The sequence below is a fragment of the Hyperolius riggenbachi genome, chromosome 11 (genome assembly GCF_040937935.1).
Source record: "Hyperolius riggenbachi isolate aHypRig1 chromosome 11, aHypRig1.pri, whole genome shotgun sequence".
Taxonomy (NCBI): domain Eukaryota; kingdom Metazoa; phylum Chordata; class Amphibia; order Anura; family Hyperoliidae; genus Hyperolius; species Hyperolius riggenbachi.
Genome location: NC_090656.1, coordinates 169063723 through 169079214, shown reverse-complemented (window position 1 = coordinate 169079214; position 15492 = coordinate 169063723). Strand labels below are relative to the sequence as shown.

Here is a 15492-nt window from a genome sequence, read left to right as displayed (position 1 = left end):
CTTGTGGCTTACTATTCCCCACATGTTATTTAAAGTGAGAGCTGAAGATCCTGAGCAAGAGAGACTTTGAACTTTGAGCGCTGTACCCTATACATTATTACTTGATTCTGTAATGCTGGGGGAGCATACTGTCTGACCACCCAGCACAATAAAGCTAAGAGCTGGATAATGGGTGAGGCTACACAGGCTGCCCAGAGCGACTGCAGCTCTGGGCTTCCGATAATACGCAATGGCAGCGCAGTGCGATGTTGCGCTGCTCCTGCAATAATAAACATAAAGACAGATATAGGACAGACTGGAGTGAGGTAGCCAATAGCAACCGCAGCAATGGCTACCTAGCAAGGACAGGACTGTAATGAAGCAGCCAATCGTGACCGCAGCAATGGCTTACTTCGCAAGGACAGGACTGGAAGGATTCGCCGCTCCTACGCAGGAGATTGGCGCAACCCACAAGGCAGAGTACAAGAGCACAGATAAATCACACAAGAGTATCACAAAGAATTTACAATTACAGCTATCAATGTGATACAATAATCCGCGAACGCAATATGGAAAATAACAAACGCGCTAGTATGCGTATATATTGGCAATGAACCAATATATGATGCAAGACTAGAAAAATAAACGCTGACTAGAATATGTATATATTGGTGATGAACCAATATATAACATAAATCAGGAAGACTAGCTAAATCTGGAGCAATACAGCAAGCTGAGCTAGGATTGCCTAGCTCAGCTTGCTGTATTGCTCCAGATTTAGCTAGTCTTCCTGATACTTCCAATACTACAATTCTCTACACTAGAAGGAGTACGTATATATATGTCCCTGTGGGAAATATATAACGTAACTCCACAAGAAACTGAACTACAAAGTAGCAATACAAGGAACTATATTTCACAATGTTCAGAGACCCAGTAACAGCCTAGTGTGAGCTGAAACTATGATGGGCGGAGCACGCTTGCAGGAAGCAAACCTTTATACTGAAGTCATCCAATGAGAGCAGAGATGCAAATCTCCACACAGGTGAATGGTAATCAGTCACAAGCAGGCTGGCTTGATTACCATTCCCTAGCTGACAGACTATCACAAGCAATGCATGCAGAACTATGCCAGCAAATGTATGCAAAGCAACCAGAACTGCTTGGCTGCAGTACCTCTGCAGCCAGCAGTACATACTGCAGAAGCGATCATGACAGATTCCAGCTCATCACACTAAGCAGGGATCGCTCCTCCCTTTTTGGCTGGGTGTTGTTGTTCAGCAATATTGTTTGTAATCATTATTTTTATGAGAGCCATTTATGATATTGTTTTATTTCACACAGCACACTTGCTGGAAGCAGGCCTTTTATATGAAACTCATCGATCACAGGTAGTGCCGTTTTCTGCACTCTTTTGCTATTAAACCTTTGATGAGCGCCGCCAGCATACAGGCGAGGCACGCCCCCCCGCTTGGGAACTTACACTGCGGGGGGCCTCGCTCTGCTGCTGGTGGCGGGTGTGCGGCCACCAAGCGGAGCGGCAGGAGGCTGTGTGCAGCGCCGGGGGAGAGAGAAGTTTCCACTTACCTGCCTGGATCCTGCGCAGCTTCTATGTACTTCCTGTCCCGGAGTCTGTCGCTATGGTAACAGCGCCCCCGTGATGTTGTGACCGCATGTCATCACAGGGGGAGCTCTTATGGATGCGACGCGCGTCAGGAGAGGCTGAGGATAGAAGCTGTGTGCAGGATCGAGCGAGGCAAGGAAAGTGGAAACTTCTCTCTCCCCCCGGCGCTGCACACAGCCTCCTGCCGCTCCGCTTGGTGGCCGCACACCCGCCACCAGCAGCAGAGCGAGGCCCCCCGCAGTGTGAGTCCCCAAGCGGGGGCGTGCCTCGCCTGTATGGCTAGTCCATCTCTTCTCAGCATGGCCTTTATTCTTTATAAAGACACTCCCTAAAAATTATTAATACAAAGATGCTGGCCAGCCTCCCTGCTCACAGCACACTATGTTCACTATGTTGGCAGTTGGATGGAGAACCTGCCATTCACTAAGTACTTTTAAAAATAAAGAAAACCCTGAGAACCCCCCCTATGAGAAGATGGGCTAGTCCAAAATCTGTCGGTAATGTCAGATTTCTACTACCTACTGTAAGTGACAGCAACATAGGAAAGTGTAGGAAAGTATTTTATGGTTCATTTTACTCTGGGAGAAATGTACTTCTCATTTGCATGCGTTTTAAATTTTAAGATTTGCGCGACAGTTCCTCTTTTAGGGACCAGAAACTGCTAGTACAGAAGTGGTTCATGTAAGTCATTGGGCTCACAACTGCAGGGAATATACTGTATTAGCCAAATGTCTGCACAGACACACCCAGTCCAGTTTTACTTGGGCTACAGAAGCTGAGACAGAGCAGCAGGAAATGTTTAGAAATGTTCAATAAGATTTTTTCAGTGCACCATTTGGTCCAAAGTCAATTGTTTTTACTTATTCCATGAAAGTGTAGCTAAACTTTAAATAGTCAAAGATCTTTTAAGTCTAGTACACACTTTCAATTATGATTGGCAACTCACTCATCAATTTAACCACCTTCATGTAGCATGATGGTTTACATCATAGTATTCAATATCTGTTGATCCTCATACTACCATACATGTAGGTGATACAATTAGTCAGTGTTTGGCCAATCATAATTGAAGGTGGGTACCAGGTTTAAAGTGTACCAGAGCTGCAAACAGTAAAAAGATTCATACATACCTGGGGCTTCCTCCAGCCCCATCCGCTCCCACGTCGCCATCCTCCACTGCCCGCAGCTTCGGTACTGGTTCCTGTCACTTAAGGCAGTCGGACGGAGCCAGTCGGAAGCAGGAAATTTGGGCGCATGAGGCAGGTGGACAAAAAGGGCGCCGCCATTCACTCCCATAATAAATATCGTTTAATCGGCGCCCAACAGGAAAAAAGGGCGCCGGAGAAAAATAACGTTTTAAAAGCGGCGCCCGGAGACTTTTAATGTTTTATAACTGTTTCTCATGATTACACATTATTTAATGATTTATAATTTTTTAAACATTATTTTTAAACGAAAAACAGTACAATATTTTTTTAAAACATTACTTTTAAACGAAAAACCGTACAATTTTTTTTTTTTTTTTTTTTACATTTTTAAACGAAAAACCGCACCATATTTTTTTAAAACTTTATTAATGCTTATCACAGGGGGGTCTTAGGTTTAGGCACCAACAGGGGGGTCTTAGGTTTAGGCACCAACAGGGGGGTCTTAGGTTTAGGCACCAACAGGGGGGTCTTAGGTTTAGGCACCAACAGGGGGGTCTTAGGATTAGGCACCACCGGGGGGGTCTTAGGTTTAGGCACCAACAGGGGGTCTTAGGTTTAGGCACCAACAGGGGGGTCTTAGGTTTAGGCACCAACAGGGGGGTCTTAGGTTTAGGCACCAACAGGGGGGTCTTAGGGTTAGGCACCACCGGGGGGGTCTTAGGTTTAGGCACCAACAGGGGGGTCTTAGGGTTAGGCACCACCAGGGGGGGTCTTAGGGTTAGGCACCACCAGGGGGGTCTTAGGGTTAGGCACCAACAGGGGGGTCTAGGGGTTAGGGATAGGTACAGGGAGGGTTCTGTGTGAGAGTAGGGTTAGGTATAGCTTTAGTAAAATTCTTATTAATGTTTTATAAAACGTTATTATAAATTTCAATTTTTAAACAGGGAAGATTAACGTTTTTAAAATTGCCGATTTTATACACATTATTTAATGATTTATAACTTTATAAAACATTATTTTTAAACGAAATATAACACAAATTTTTTTAAACGTTATTCATGATTATCTTTTAAAACCCTGCGCCCTTTTTTCCCGGCGCCCTTTTTTAACATACGCGGAGCCACTCTACGCAGGTGAAGTGTGCCCTCTACGTATCTCTCCAGCGGCTGCTGGAGAGTTATGCAAACAGCGCACTTCTCCTGCATAGACTGGCTCCGACTGATGTAAGTGACGGGACCAGGTCCCCGAAGCTGGGGGCAGCGGAGGATGGCGACGTGGGAGCGATCTGAGCGGATGGGGCTGGAGGAAGCCCCAGGTATGTATGAATCTTTTTACTTTTTGCAGCTCTGAGTCTATTTAAGGCACAGAATATACTAAAGTCTGGTTCACACTTTCAATTATGATTGGCCAATTACTGACCAATTTTACCAGCGTAAAGTGTACCAGAGATGACATGTGACATGGTGAGATAGACATGTGTATATACAGTGGCAAGCAGACACTTAGACTTGGTTCACATTGAGCAGCACACTGATCATGCGCTGCATTCTGCTCCGTGAAGCGGAGCGGAAGGATCATGCAGGTCGGGAACGTCCGCTCCGGCGAGCGGAACGCAGGGAGCGGAACGTAGCGGAACGTAGCAATGTGAACTTTCCCATCGGGAAAGCATTGCTTCCGCTGCTGCGTTCCGCTCTTCGAAGCGGAACGTACGCTAATGTGAACTGAGCCTTATGCTGTGCTCCTTTTTATTTTTTCCCTGCCTGAAAGAGTTTATAATTAGCTATGGAACTGATAGTTTTTCTCCAGTCAGGCCTCAGTCGGCTCACTGATAACAAATTACAGCTACAAAACAATGTCCTAAGTAGATACCTGGGCATTTTACTGTGAGAGGTAAATAGAACTATGAAACATTAAATCTATGAAACATTAAATCTGCTTTGAGATATCTAAAACAGTCATTTTTAGGAGTAGGACGACAGATCCATTTGTTTATCTCATTAGTTTATTTTCATCTCTGGTTCACTTGAATCTAGTTTTGTGGTCCATAGACAGGAGCAGTTTACCAGCGAGTAAGGATTATGCCAGCCAACTAGCCAAGTACACCTGTAGGTAACTTTTCCACCATAATAGCACCATCATTTGGAGAATTTGTTCTGCTCAAAAGTCTGTGGGTTTTGTTTGTGATGTTTACATTTGGTTCCTATCATTGCTAAACTAGTTATGCTGGGAATACACGGATCGTTTCTGGCGCTCGATTCTCCTCTCGATCGTTTTTGCCGCTCGATTCTGCAGTCGATTGTCTTATCTTCTGCTCGTTTTTCTTATCTTTTTCCGTTCACTTCTATCAGAAATCGAGCGGCGAAAGGATCGAAAGGGAGATCGGACATCGAACCATCAAATCACCTCAAAAACCAACCGTGTATACCCAGAATTAGCCTTAATTTTATCACCTGAGTTAAGCAAAAAGAATAATCTAAAGATCGCCATATAAACATTGATTTCGATCGCCCAAATGTATCCCCCAAAAGTTAGGGATATATGAGAGAGGACACACAAAAATGAAGCTTCATGCCTAGGGCCCAAGGGAATGTCCTGTGAAAGGGGACCTGCCGCGGGTCTCTAGAAGTCCTGCAGTGAGCCCCCCGAACTTTAGTGATGATATGCCGTAGCGTGTCCTCTCCCGCCCAGTAAATCTGGCCCCCCTCCCACAGCTGCCCATCCAGAACAAATGCTCCAGCCCCCTTCCTGGCTCCCATGCTGTCGCAAGTGGAGCAAATAGATGGGTCACTAAGTCACTCATTTGTCCACGATCCATCGCCGCATCTCCCTGCTCTGCCCTTTAGCATCCTGTTTCCATGGTCACAGCCGGCATGACATAAGTGGCACCGGCAGTGACCATGGATACCGGACGCTATGCGGTTGAGCAGGGAGGTGTGGTGCTGGATCGTGGACAGGTGAGTTACTCAGTGACTAATCCATAATAGACTTTAACTTTATCCTGTAGATTGTTATTTGCCAAATGTATTCTGCAGTTGCACTAACCAACTGTGTTTTGAATGTCACATATGCAATACAAATAGACAATCTGAATCACAAGTGTCTGAGGAATTTATCTGTGGATGTACAAAAAATAAATTTTAAGGCACACAGCAGCCTCAGCACTGACAGCGCTATAGCCAAATGACTACGCTGTATGAATTAATAGAGGTTTTTTTGTAATACTTGTGTACAAAACTTACACAACTGCAGAAATAAGTCATTTCTGTTTATAGTGCCTGGAGACCAAATATCTTTATCATCTTCCTGATTCATCTAATCTTTCAGGCATCTTTTCTGGTTACAGCAGTGGTATTGGTGGCAGTACATTATAGTTTTTATGCCTCCATTGCTGCTTTTTTACCACCTGAGGCACATTTTGTAGAGAATGTGCATTTTTGCAGGATACATAGCTCAATGTCCCTCCGAGTAGACTCATGTTATGGGCCAGCTCATCTTCTGGCACTCATGGCCTTCTTTGCACGTTCTCCATATGTCTGCTGCATGAAAACGCTCAGTATGTATTCTGATACAAGCAGGCAGAGTAATGGCACTCCATGTAAGACAGGATGTCCTACAATACTGTTGGGCAGGAACTTCATCAACACATTTGTTAATATCTGGAGTAGGAATTGAGTCTCTTTCTAGAGCAGGTTTAGTTCATGGCAGTGCTTTGGAATTTGTCTGTAGACACAAAGTAAGTCCTCAGCTCTCCCTTTCCTTTAACATTGATTAGTCCTCGGCACTCACAGGAATATCCTAATCCTTCCAAAATATGACAAGTCTCTTCTGTTACCTGAAAAGAGAGAGAACAAGACATGTAACAATGACACTGCTGCTGCATTTCAGTGGTTCACATTCAAGCTGTAAACATTTGCACACGATTACTTTTTCATAAACTCTGAATTATCTGCATCTTATTGACCATCCCTACCTACAGCCGTAGAATCGACTATTAATTCTTTAATGTTCATTATTGTACTAGTGCATGGGGATAATATGGGATTATCCATTACAACAGGGATGTTGAACTCCAGTCCTGTAGGGCTGACGGAGCAGTCCATTTTTAGCGCAGGAAGAGTTGGGGCGAAGCCGGCGCCACCATAGACTATAATAGGAATTACATCTATAGCGGGCGCTCAATGAGTAACGTCAGCGCCGTCAAAAGCAATAGCTGGAAGCCGAATTATATAATTCCCCACCATCCATGGCGGCCTGGAGGGGGAATAGTAATTAACACGGCCAGCTTGTGCAGCAGCAGGATCAGCCATATACCATCTGTATCCTGCGCCCAAGTCTTCTTGCGCCGATTTCAAATGTATGCAGGCAGTGGCGGCGCCACACTGGGGCATACCCAGGCTTCAGCCCCAGCTGTAAACTAATCAGCCCCCCCTAAAGTTCCCCCCGTGGCTGCGGGACATGGCCACCACAAGTTCAGAAAAGAAGGAGGAGGACTGGAGCTGAAGGAGGGCTGTCAGATCAGTCACGTGACATAACCCCACCGTGGGTAATAGAGCTGAGTCAGAGACACTGGCAGCCACGCAGGCAAAGAGCGTCCCGCAAGGGAAAGTTCCTGGCTGGAGTTTAAATTTGTGTCACGTGACGACGTCCGTCACATGATACGCACACAGCCAGTATGTAGCGCACCTAGCCAGCCCGCCAACCCAGCTTCAGGGAGGCTTGCCGCTCCGACGGCCATTGTGTCAGCAGGCTGGCAGCAGCAAAGTGGGGACTGTGGACTCTGCAGCCACCACCAGACCACCAGAGACTGCATCACTCTGGACAGCACCCAAGCGTCCGAGGACAGCCAGCCACAGACAGAGACAGCTCAGCAGGAAGCAGCAGGAGGAAGAGGACTCAAGGTGGGTGGGGTGGGCAGTCAAGCCAACTGCCATTGACAACTTGAATGATTTTTTTTTTTACATGTGATGTGATGTGATGCTGGCACCAGTCAGGCCTGAGCTGCCCTGGGGCCCCCAGCCCACCACCACCAGCCAGGCCTGAGCTGCCCTGGGGTCCCCAACTCACCACTACCAGCCAGGCCTGAGCCTGAGTCCTTCCGCCCAGCCCACCACCAAGTCCTGAGCTGCTCTGGGGCCCCCAGCCCACCACCACCAGCAGGGCCAGAGTCCTTCAGCCCAGCCCACCACCACCAGCGAGGCCTGAGCTGCCCTGGGGCCCCCAGCCGATCACCACCAGCCAGGCCTGAGCTGCCCTGGGGCCCTCAGCCCACCACCACCAGCCAGGCCTGAGCTGCCCTGGAGCCCCCAGCCCACCACCACCAGCCAGGCCTGAGCCTGAGTCCTTCCGCACAGCCCACCTTGTCTCTTATGTGCATTTACTGGTGAAACGCTGTCTCTCATTACGTGCATTTACTGGTGAAAGGCTGTCTCTCATTACATGCATTTACTGGGGAAAGGCTGTCTGTCATTATGTGCATTTACTGGTGAAATGCTGTCTGTCAATATGTGCATTAATTGGTGAAACGCTGTCTCTCATTAAATGCATTTACTGGTGAAAAACTGTCTGTCATTATGTGCAATAACTGGTGAAATGCTGTCTCTCATTACATGCATTTACTGGTGAAAGGCTGTCTGTCATTACGTGCATTTACTGGTGAAACGCTGTCTCTTATGTGCAATTAGTTGTGAAAAGCTGTCTCTCATTACGTGCATTTACTGGGGAAACGTTGTCTGTCATTAGGTGCATTTACTGGTGAAATTATGTTTCTTATGTGCATTTAGTGGTGAAACGCTGTCTCTCATTACGTGCATTTACTTGTGAAACGCTGTCTCTCATTCCGTGCATTTACTGGGGAAACGCTGTCTGTCATTACGTGCATTTACTGGGGAAACTCTGTCTATCATTATGTGCATTTACTTTATATTTTTTTTATGTAACTACATTAGCTGGTACAACGACATTACAGTTAGCCCCGCCCACATGACATGACCACGCCCATTTTTGCACGCCTCTCATTTCCCCCCGTGAGCCCCGCCGGCCAGCCATTGTGCCCCTTTTGAGCCCCCCAAAAATCTGAAGCTGGAGCCACCGCTGTATGCAGGGCTGAGGTCCTCACACATTTTTGGCATGGCTCAAATTAATTACACGATCTGTGCTGTGGGCTGAAGAGCCCACGCAGCACAGATCTGACAAATGTCAGCCGGTCCTCAAGTGGTAAAGCCTTGTACACACACTAAATAAAACTTTGCTCCTGCTTAGAATCCAGCAGAAGTATAGCCGCCCCCAATGCTTCTGCCAGCAAACCATCTAGGCCCAGCACGTCTCGAGAGCATTGTTTACCTCACACACCTCGCCTACTCTGTGACGCTCCTTGTGCGCCCCTTCATCAGATCTCCCTTCTCTTGGCCAATTTTACCACTTCCATGTAGTATGGGAGCTTAACTACACAATCTGTTCCTCGTATTAAAATTCTAAAATTGGTAAATCAAAATTGACTGTGTGTATACACCTCAATGATGGGATTGGGAGGATTCTGGCCTGTTCACAGACTGCCATTAGCTCTAAGTTGCATCTGACATTCACCCAGGAAGATAGTAAAAAAAAAAAAAGCAAACAAGCTAATAAAAAAATTAATAATACTCAGATGGTTTATATGCAACGCAAAAAACTTTGTGCAACGCAAATTATATTATCCACATAATTTGTATTAAAAAGACAACGACAAAAAAACAAGCTGCAACTAATGATATGAAAAACCCAGTGCTGAGCCACTTATACCATATATACCCAAGTATAAGCCCACCCGTGTATAGGCTGATCTCCCAACTTTCGCCCCTCAAAAAACCTAATAATGTGTTCCGATTATAATCTAATCACCAAATGTATCCCTATAGTCTTTCTTCATGTACAAGAGTGCACATTGGACACGTGCTTGTGTACGTAGTTACTTCTTATTCCTGGCAGCAGTCTCCCCATCCTTGCAGCTCTATACTGACCCGTAGAGCTCAAGGCTTCACTGTCTTCTCATTCTGGGGGGCCATCTTCTCAATTTCCCTTGTAGCTCTGTATTTACTGAAAGAGGTCCAGGCTTCACTGTCTACTTTTTCCAGGCAGCCATCTCCCAGCTCTATGCTTGCCACTAGAGATCCAGACTTTAGGGCCCATTCACACCTGGCGCTGTGTGCCCACGATTCGCACTTTGCTGATCGCTGGCAATCAGCAAAGTGCTACTGCAGAAGTGATCCTATGGGATTACTCTCACTGCAGCCATTGCCCCTAACTAGCACTAACATATAAATAGATCTCAGGTTCATTAGTAAGTAAGCTTTAAAACAAAATCAGGAACAGATATAAAACTCTCCAATCAGTTCCACCCCACCTTACACATTAAATATACACAAGGCTATACACATGGGGCTTTAGAGGAACAGCAACATTATTTTATTCTTTATAAATATTATGTATATCATATTGATTGTAGTCGCATGGACAGAGTATCCAATTCCAACACCAACAATGCCTGACACATGTTTCACGGCACAAGGCCGCTTCCTCAGAGGCAAACAAGTGTGTTCAATCTGTTAAAAACATATAATACATACAAAAAATATTTTATCAGTACACCTACCCTTCATCAGATATCTGCATAACGTACAATCTGGGGGAATCCCCATCTAAATACACTAATCTTACCAATATGGGACAAATGATCCAGTAAAACCAGAACAAGTGGACCGCAATCTGAAAAAACATAAGAAATAGGAGTATACAAAAGGGGGGAGTAACCCAAAACTGGGGCTTTTTTTTCAGATTGCAGTCCACTTGTTCTGGTTTTACTGGTTTTAGGTGTGAATGGGGCCTTAAAGCGCTTGTGCAATGATTCCCTATGAGTGTTCACATCTGAGCGGTTCGATTGCCGATCCGCTCACCAAAGCGCTGCCTGTACCATTCTTGCGTCTGGAAGTGAACAAACAAACGCTCTGCAAAAGCACTTAGAAAAGCGCTTTACAAAAAAATCTAGGGGGGGAGGGGGCGGAAAGCGCCGGGAGGGGCAAACAAAAACACTCACAAAATCGAAAATCGCTGACGCCAACGATGTGAACAAAGCCTAAAGGGAGGCCACTAGATGATCCAAAGGCTTCTGCAATCCTTCTTGAGCCCACTGCTTCTCGACAGGATCCTCTTTTTCTGCACGCTCAGGCTCCTGTCTGTGTACGAGTGACGGCACACCATGCCGGCGCAATGATAGACCGCCCCTGTGCAGTAGCACGGAGCCGCTTGTGCACAAAGACAACAGCATTTGTATACAGACAGGAGCAGGTAGCGCAATGCTATTCGACAAGCCCAGGGCTGTAACAATATACTGAGGGGGACGGGGGAAGCCTTTTAATTATCCACAGCTTTCCCTGAAAAGAGGTAAGCGTAAGCGTCTAACTTTTTCTGAAGTTTTTTTCGCTTCAGGCTTAACCAAATCAGTCACAGCAAAAATGAGGGGAAAACATTTCTATAACGCTATCTCAACTGTTAAATGAGAGGAAATGACAGTTTTTAATTGATTACATGGATATAGCTGGTTCAAGTATGCCAAGAGTTCAGTGTTGTCTGTGTATGCACTGTAAAGAGCCCCCTTATCTACAGCCAGCAGTGAGGTTAATAGTCATCAAAAGGGACACATTGACATATGCTATGTTTTCTGCATCTTCCTGAAAATGCCAATAAAATATGTTTAAAAAAAGCACAAAAAATAAAGGGCAGCAGTTTTAAAGCAACTTACACTTTCACATGAGCCTTCATGCTATGCCTTGCTACACCGGCAGCATCTCATTCCACTATTATGAGCTACAACTAACTGCAATTGATTCTTGAGCAAGTGCACTGAAAGTGTTTCCCTTCATCAATAACTTTATTTAGATACAATAGGGCATGACAAAGAGTTAACTGCAATATTTGTGAGTAACGCTAGATGGCAGCATTCCAATAAACAACACTGCTTAGGAATTACAAATTGTTTCAACAAGATGAAATTATGATTTGTAAACTCGACCTCTCTTGCAACAAAATTATAGATTCTTCAATCTCTGTCATGACAGATGTAACAGGCCTGGGAGTAAAAGGGGTGACTCAATTGCTGTTAATTCTTTGCAGCTTGCAAAACGGTATGGCAGTAATAGTTTTTGCAATCTTTATTTTGAAACTGGGGTCACACTTGCCAAAATCCCAGCCGTTTTAAGCGAAAAAGCACGGGAAAACAGACATAATACTTCCCATACTACAGTTGCAGTGCAGAGAGAGAAATGTGTGTTTTTCCACTGTGGGGAAAAAAATAATGCCTTGTTCACATTAGGCAATGCAGATGGCCTTACGGTCAGAACGCAACGCAATGCCCATGATCACGTGCCATCTGTGCTGCCGTGCGCTGCGCTGCTGATCCCATTCGCTGTAGGCAGCCAAAAAAATGCATGCAGCAGTGCAATAGTACATCACAGTGCTGCGCAACGCATCGCAGCGCATGTAGTCTGAACATCAGGCAGTGCAGTCTATTCACTTCTGCACAGGCCTCTTCACCTGCACAGAACACTCCAAGCCATGTGAGCGTGACTGCGAGCGGCGCGACCCAGCGCAGAAGATGCTGACCTGGCGAGGTCAGCATCTCCAACAGAGGGGACCCCGGGCCACCGACTGGGAGCGTAGCTGTGGTGAGGGATATATCAGCTGCCAGGGGCTGGAGGAAGCCCAGAATAAGTAGAACTTTCTTTTTTACTTCGGATCGTCCCTTTAAGAATGCCCCCTTCACTCGCCGCTTATGGTTCCTTATATACGGTTACTGCACACAGCTCGCAGGAGAGCTGCGATGTGTGTGGGCTTGTGGAGATTGAGCTTGGAACGATAGTGTAACTAATACAGCATTTAGTTACACTATCGCTCCAGGCTCAATCTCCACAAGCCCACACATATTGCAGCTCTCCTACGCGCATTAACAGTATATCGGGAAGTGAGGGGAGTGTTCCTAAGGACAGGCAGAGAGAAGGGGAAAATATCACTTCCTCCCCACCCATAATCGATGTTCTTCTCTGTGTGCAAAGGGAGCAAACACTAATAAGCTTAACCCTTGTCTAGTGTGTTCCTGGAGGGCTTGTCTTTTTTCCATTGCAAGTGCACCAACGCACTCTTCCTGTTTCTTATATACCATATCCTCAGGCATTGTTTCTTTAGCAAGGCCGTGAACGTCACATGAAAGAGAATGTAGTCTGTTTGGATTTTATTTTTGGGGTTCTCCTTCACCAAAGTGCAAAAACTGTGTATGTCATAAATGAAAATAAAAAAGTAATACCGGTAGTTAAAGATGTACGTGGTGATGTCTTGTCTATTGACACCAACGTTATGTAATGGCCTGAAAATGTGAAATTTTATTCCGTGGAAAGAAGTAAAAAAAACAAAAATATTTTTAAAAAGACCTTTTAGTATTTCAGAACATTTATTTAAAAAAATTTCAAAGATAAAATGTTTCTTACATCAGTAAAATTACATTAGTACACTGGGGGCACAAAGGTGACACAGTAGGGGAACAGAGGTGGCACAGAGGGGGGGTCACTGAAGGCACGGGGGAACAGAGGTGACACAGAGGGGCACACTGGTGGCATAGTGGATAGCAAGCTCTCCTTGGGTTCTTGGTTTGAATCTCAGCCAGGCCACTATCTGCACATAGTTTGTATGTTCCCCCCATGTCTGCTTGGCTTTTCTCCGGGCACTCTGGTTTCCTCCCACATCCCAAAAACATGCAGATAAGTTGGCTTTCCCCTATATTGGCCCTAGACTGCAATGGACGTATGACTATGGTAGGTATTAGAAGCGCTATGGATGATGTGGGCACTATATAATAATAATAGTATATAAAATCATTGTACAAGATAGATATCCAAAGGCAAGTCTGAAGACCACTTCTCTTTACCATCATAACCAAAATCATACCAAAAAAGAGAGGACACACGGAATAACGCACTCATTTCTGCTTCCTTGAGAGATAAGGGCCCATATGCAATTCACTTTTTCTTCTACGTTTTCTCCTAAGTGATAATTTTTCATCTTCTCTGCAAATTTTTTCAGTATTTCACAATTAAAAAAATACCAAAAGTTTTAGAAAAAGTACTATCAAATTGTTTTTGTGTATTTTCTTGCTTTTTCGGGGTTTAACAGACATTTCATTGACAAGGTGTGAAATATAAACTTGGAGAAAACTAAGGAGAAAAAGTGAATTGCATATGGGCCCATGACAGCTTGTTCTGATGCAATCATTTAGAATCTTTAGTCCTGTGTAAAATGTTTACAAATTTGTGTTTTGGGTTTTTTTTTTAAATTACACACAATACATACATTTTCTATAAGTATTAATTTTATTATGCTTAAACATCTATACAAACAGTTTTAATTCTGTAATCGTGGTGCAATCCTTTATAAGACCCGGTTCACATTGGCATAAAAAATGGTCCGTTTAACGAACCGTAACGGAACTGATCCAAACGGATATGAACAGATCCTATGTTAATCAATAGGATCCGTTCCCATTGCTCCATTGGAACGGATCCGCTTGGCCCGTTCCACCAAACAGTCTGAAAGATTGGGGGGGAGCCACTTTTCCAGATCAATGGACCCGTCACATTCACTGCGTGCTAATGGAACAGAGGCTCACGGATCAAAAACTGACGCCCAGTCAGTTTGGATCAGTTTTTGATCTGTCCAGTGTGAATGGGCCCTAACTTATTCACTGGATTCACCATGGGATGGTTTTTCCTTGCCAGTCCACAAACGTGCCACTCTGTTGATCGCTCAACGTTTGGATGATTTTCATCATACAGCCGACACTTTCTTCCTTTGTGAGTGTTGCCTATATTAAAAGATACACATATTTTGCACATAAATATGTTGCACATGAATAAATTATTGTTGTTATTTACCTTTACAATGTAGACATCTTCAGTAGCATTTTAACAATGGGCCTCAGAGCAAGTTGTACATAGTGTAATTTAGGATCTGTCGCCACTCGTCAGTTTTTCTGCATGAGTTGTCTGACAGTTTTTGCATTGCTGTTAATTGTTTTTCTGCATGTGAAAAATGCATTCAAGTGTGAACTAGCCCATTTATTAACATTGGTTGCAGTTTTCCTGTGCAGAAAATGTGCAGAAAAACTGACTAGTGGAGACAGGCCCTGAGATGGCCAGTATACCTGGGGCTTCTTACAGCCCCCTGTAGTCCTTCAGGTCCCTCGCTGTTGTTCTGTTCTAATCCTTTCAGCAGCTGTACCCCTCTGAAAGTTGGTTGACTGAGCCAGTCACAGGCTAGTGAGCATGCTTGGCCTCGCCCCATGCCTACTTGATCACCCTCCCCTGGCTGGTAGTGTTTGGCACGTATGCAGTTGCAATTTTTATGAACTGCACAAAGCGCAGAAGGGTCCAAGCCAAGAGGAGGCGCGTTGTCCGGGGTCACACATGCAGCTTTCATAAGAGACAGCCGCTGAATGAATTGGACCTGAACGACAGCGAGGGGCCATAAGAACTACAGGGAGCTAGAAACCCTAGTTAAGTTAAACTGGGCACTTTATACACAACTATTGACATGGAGCACCAAAACCTGCCAAGAACAGAAACGATGATAGAGAGATTTATGCAAAGGAGGAGAAATATTTGAGGATTACCATCACTCAAAGCATGTGCAGAGGTGATCATTTACCACTGAAGATCTAATACA

The 15492-nt window shown here is 45.0% G+C and overlaps 1 protein-coding gene and 1 long non-coding RNA gene across 2 annotated transcripts in view; both read right to left on the bottom strand.

Annotated features, from left to right (window-relative positions):
• Nucleotides 1–6003: 6003 nt before the first annotated feature.
• Nucleotides 6004–11804, bottom strand: LOC137538116 (uncharacterized). Its single transcript, XR_011024687.1, has 2 exons — nt 11525–11804; nt 6004–6583 (listed from the first exon to the last, which is right to left on the bottom strand). It is a non-coding gene; the product is annotated as an uncharacterized lncRNA (long non-coding RNA).
• Nucleotides 11805–14122: 2318 nt separating this feature from the next.
• Nucleotides 14123–15492, bottom strand: part of LOC137538026 (C-signal-like) — a 41979-nt gene continuing 40609 nt past the window's right edge. Inside the window, exon 6 of the mRNA XM_068259958.1 lies at nt 14123–14632. Coding sequence (XP_068116059.1) covers nt 14519–14632 — 114 coding nt within the window. The 3' untranslated portion in view covers nt 14123–14518. The remainder of the gene's footprint in view (nt 14633–15492) is intronic.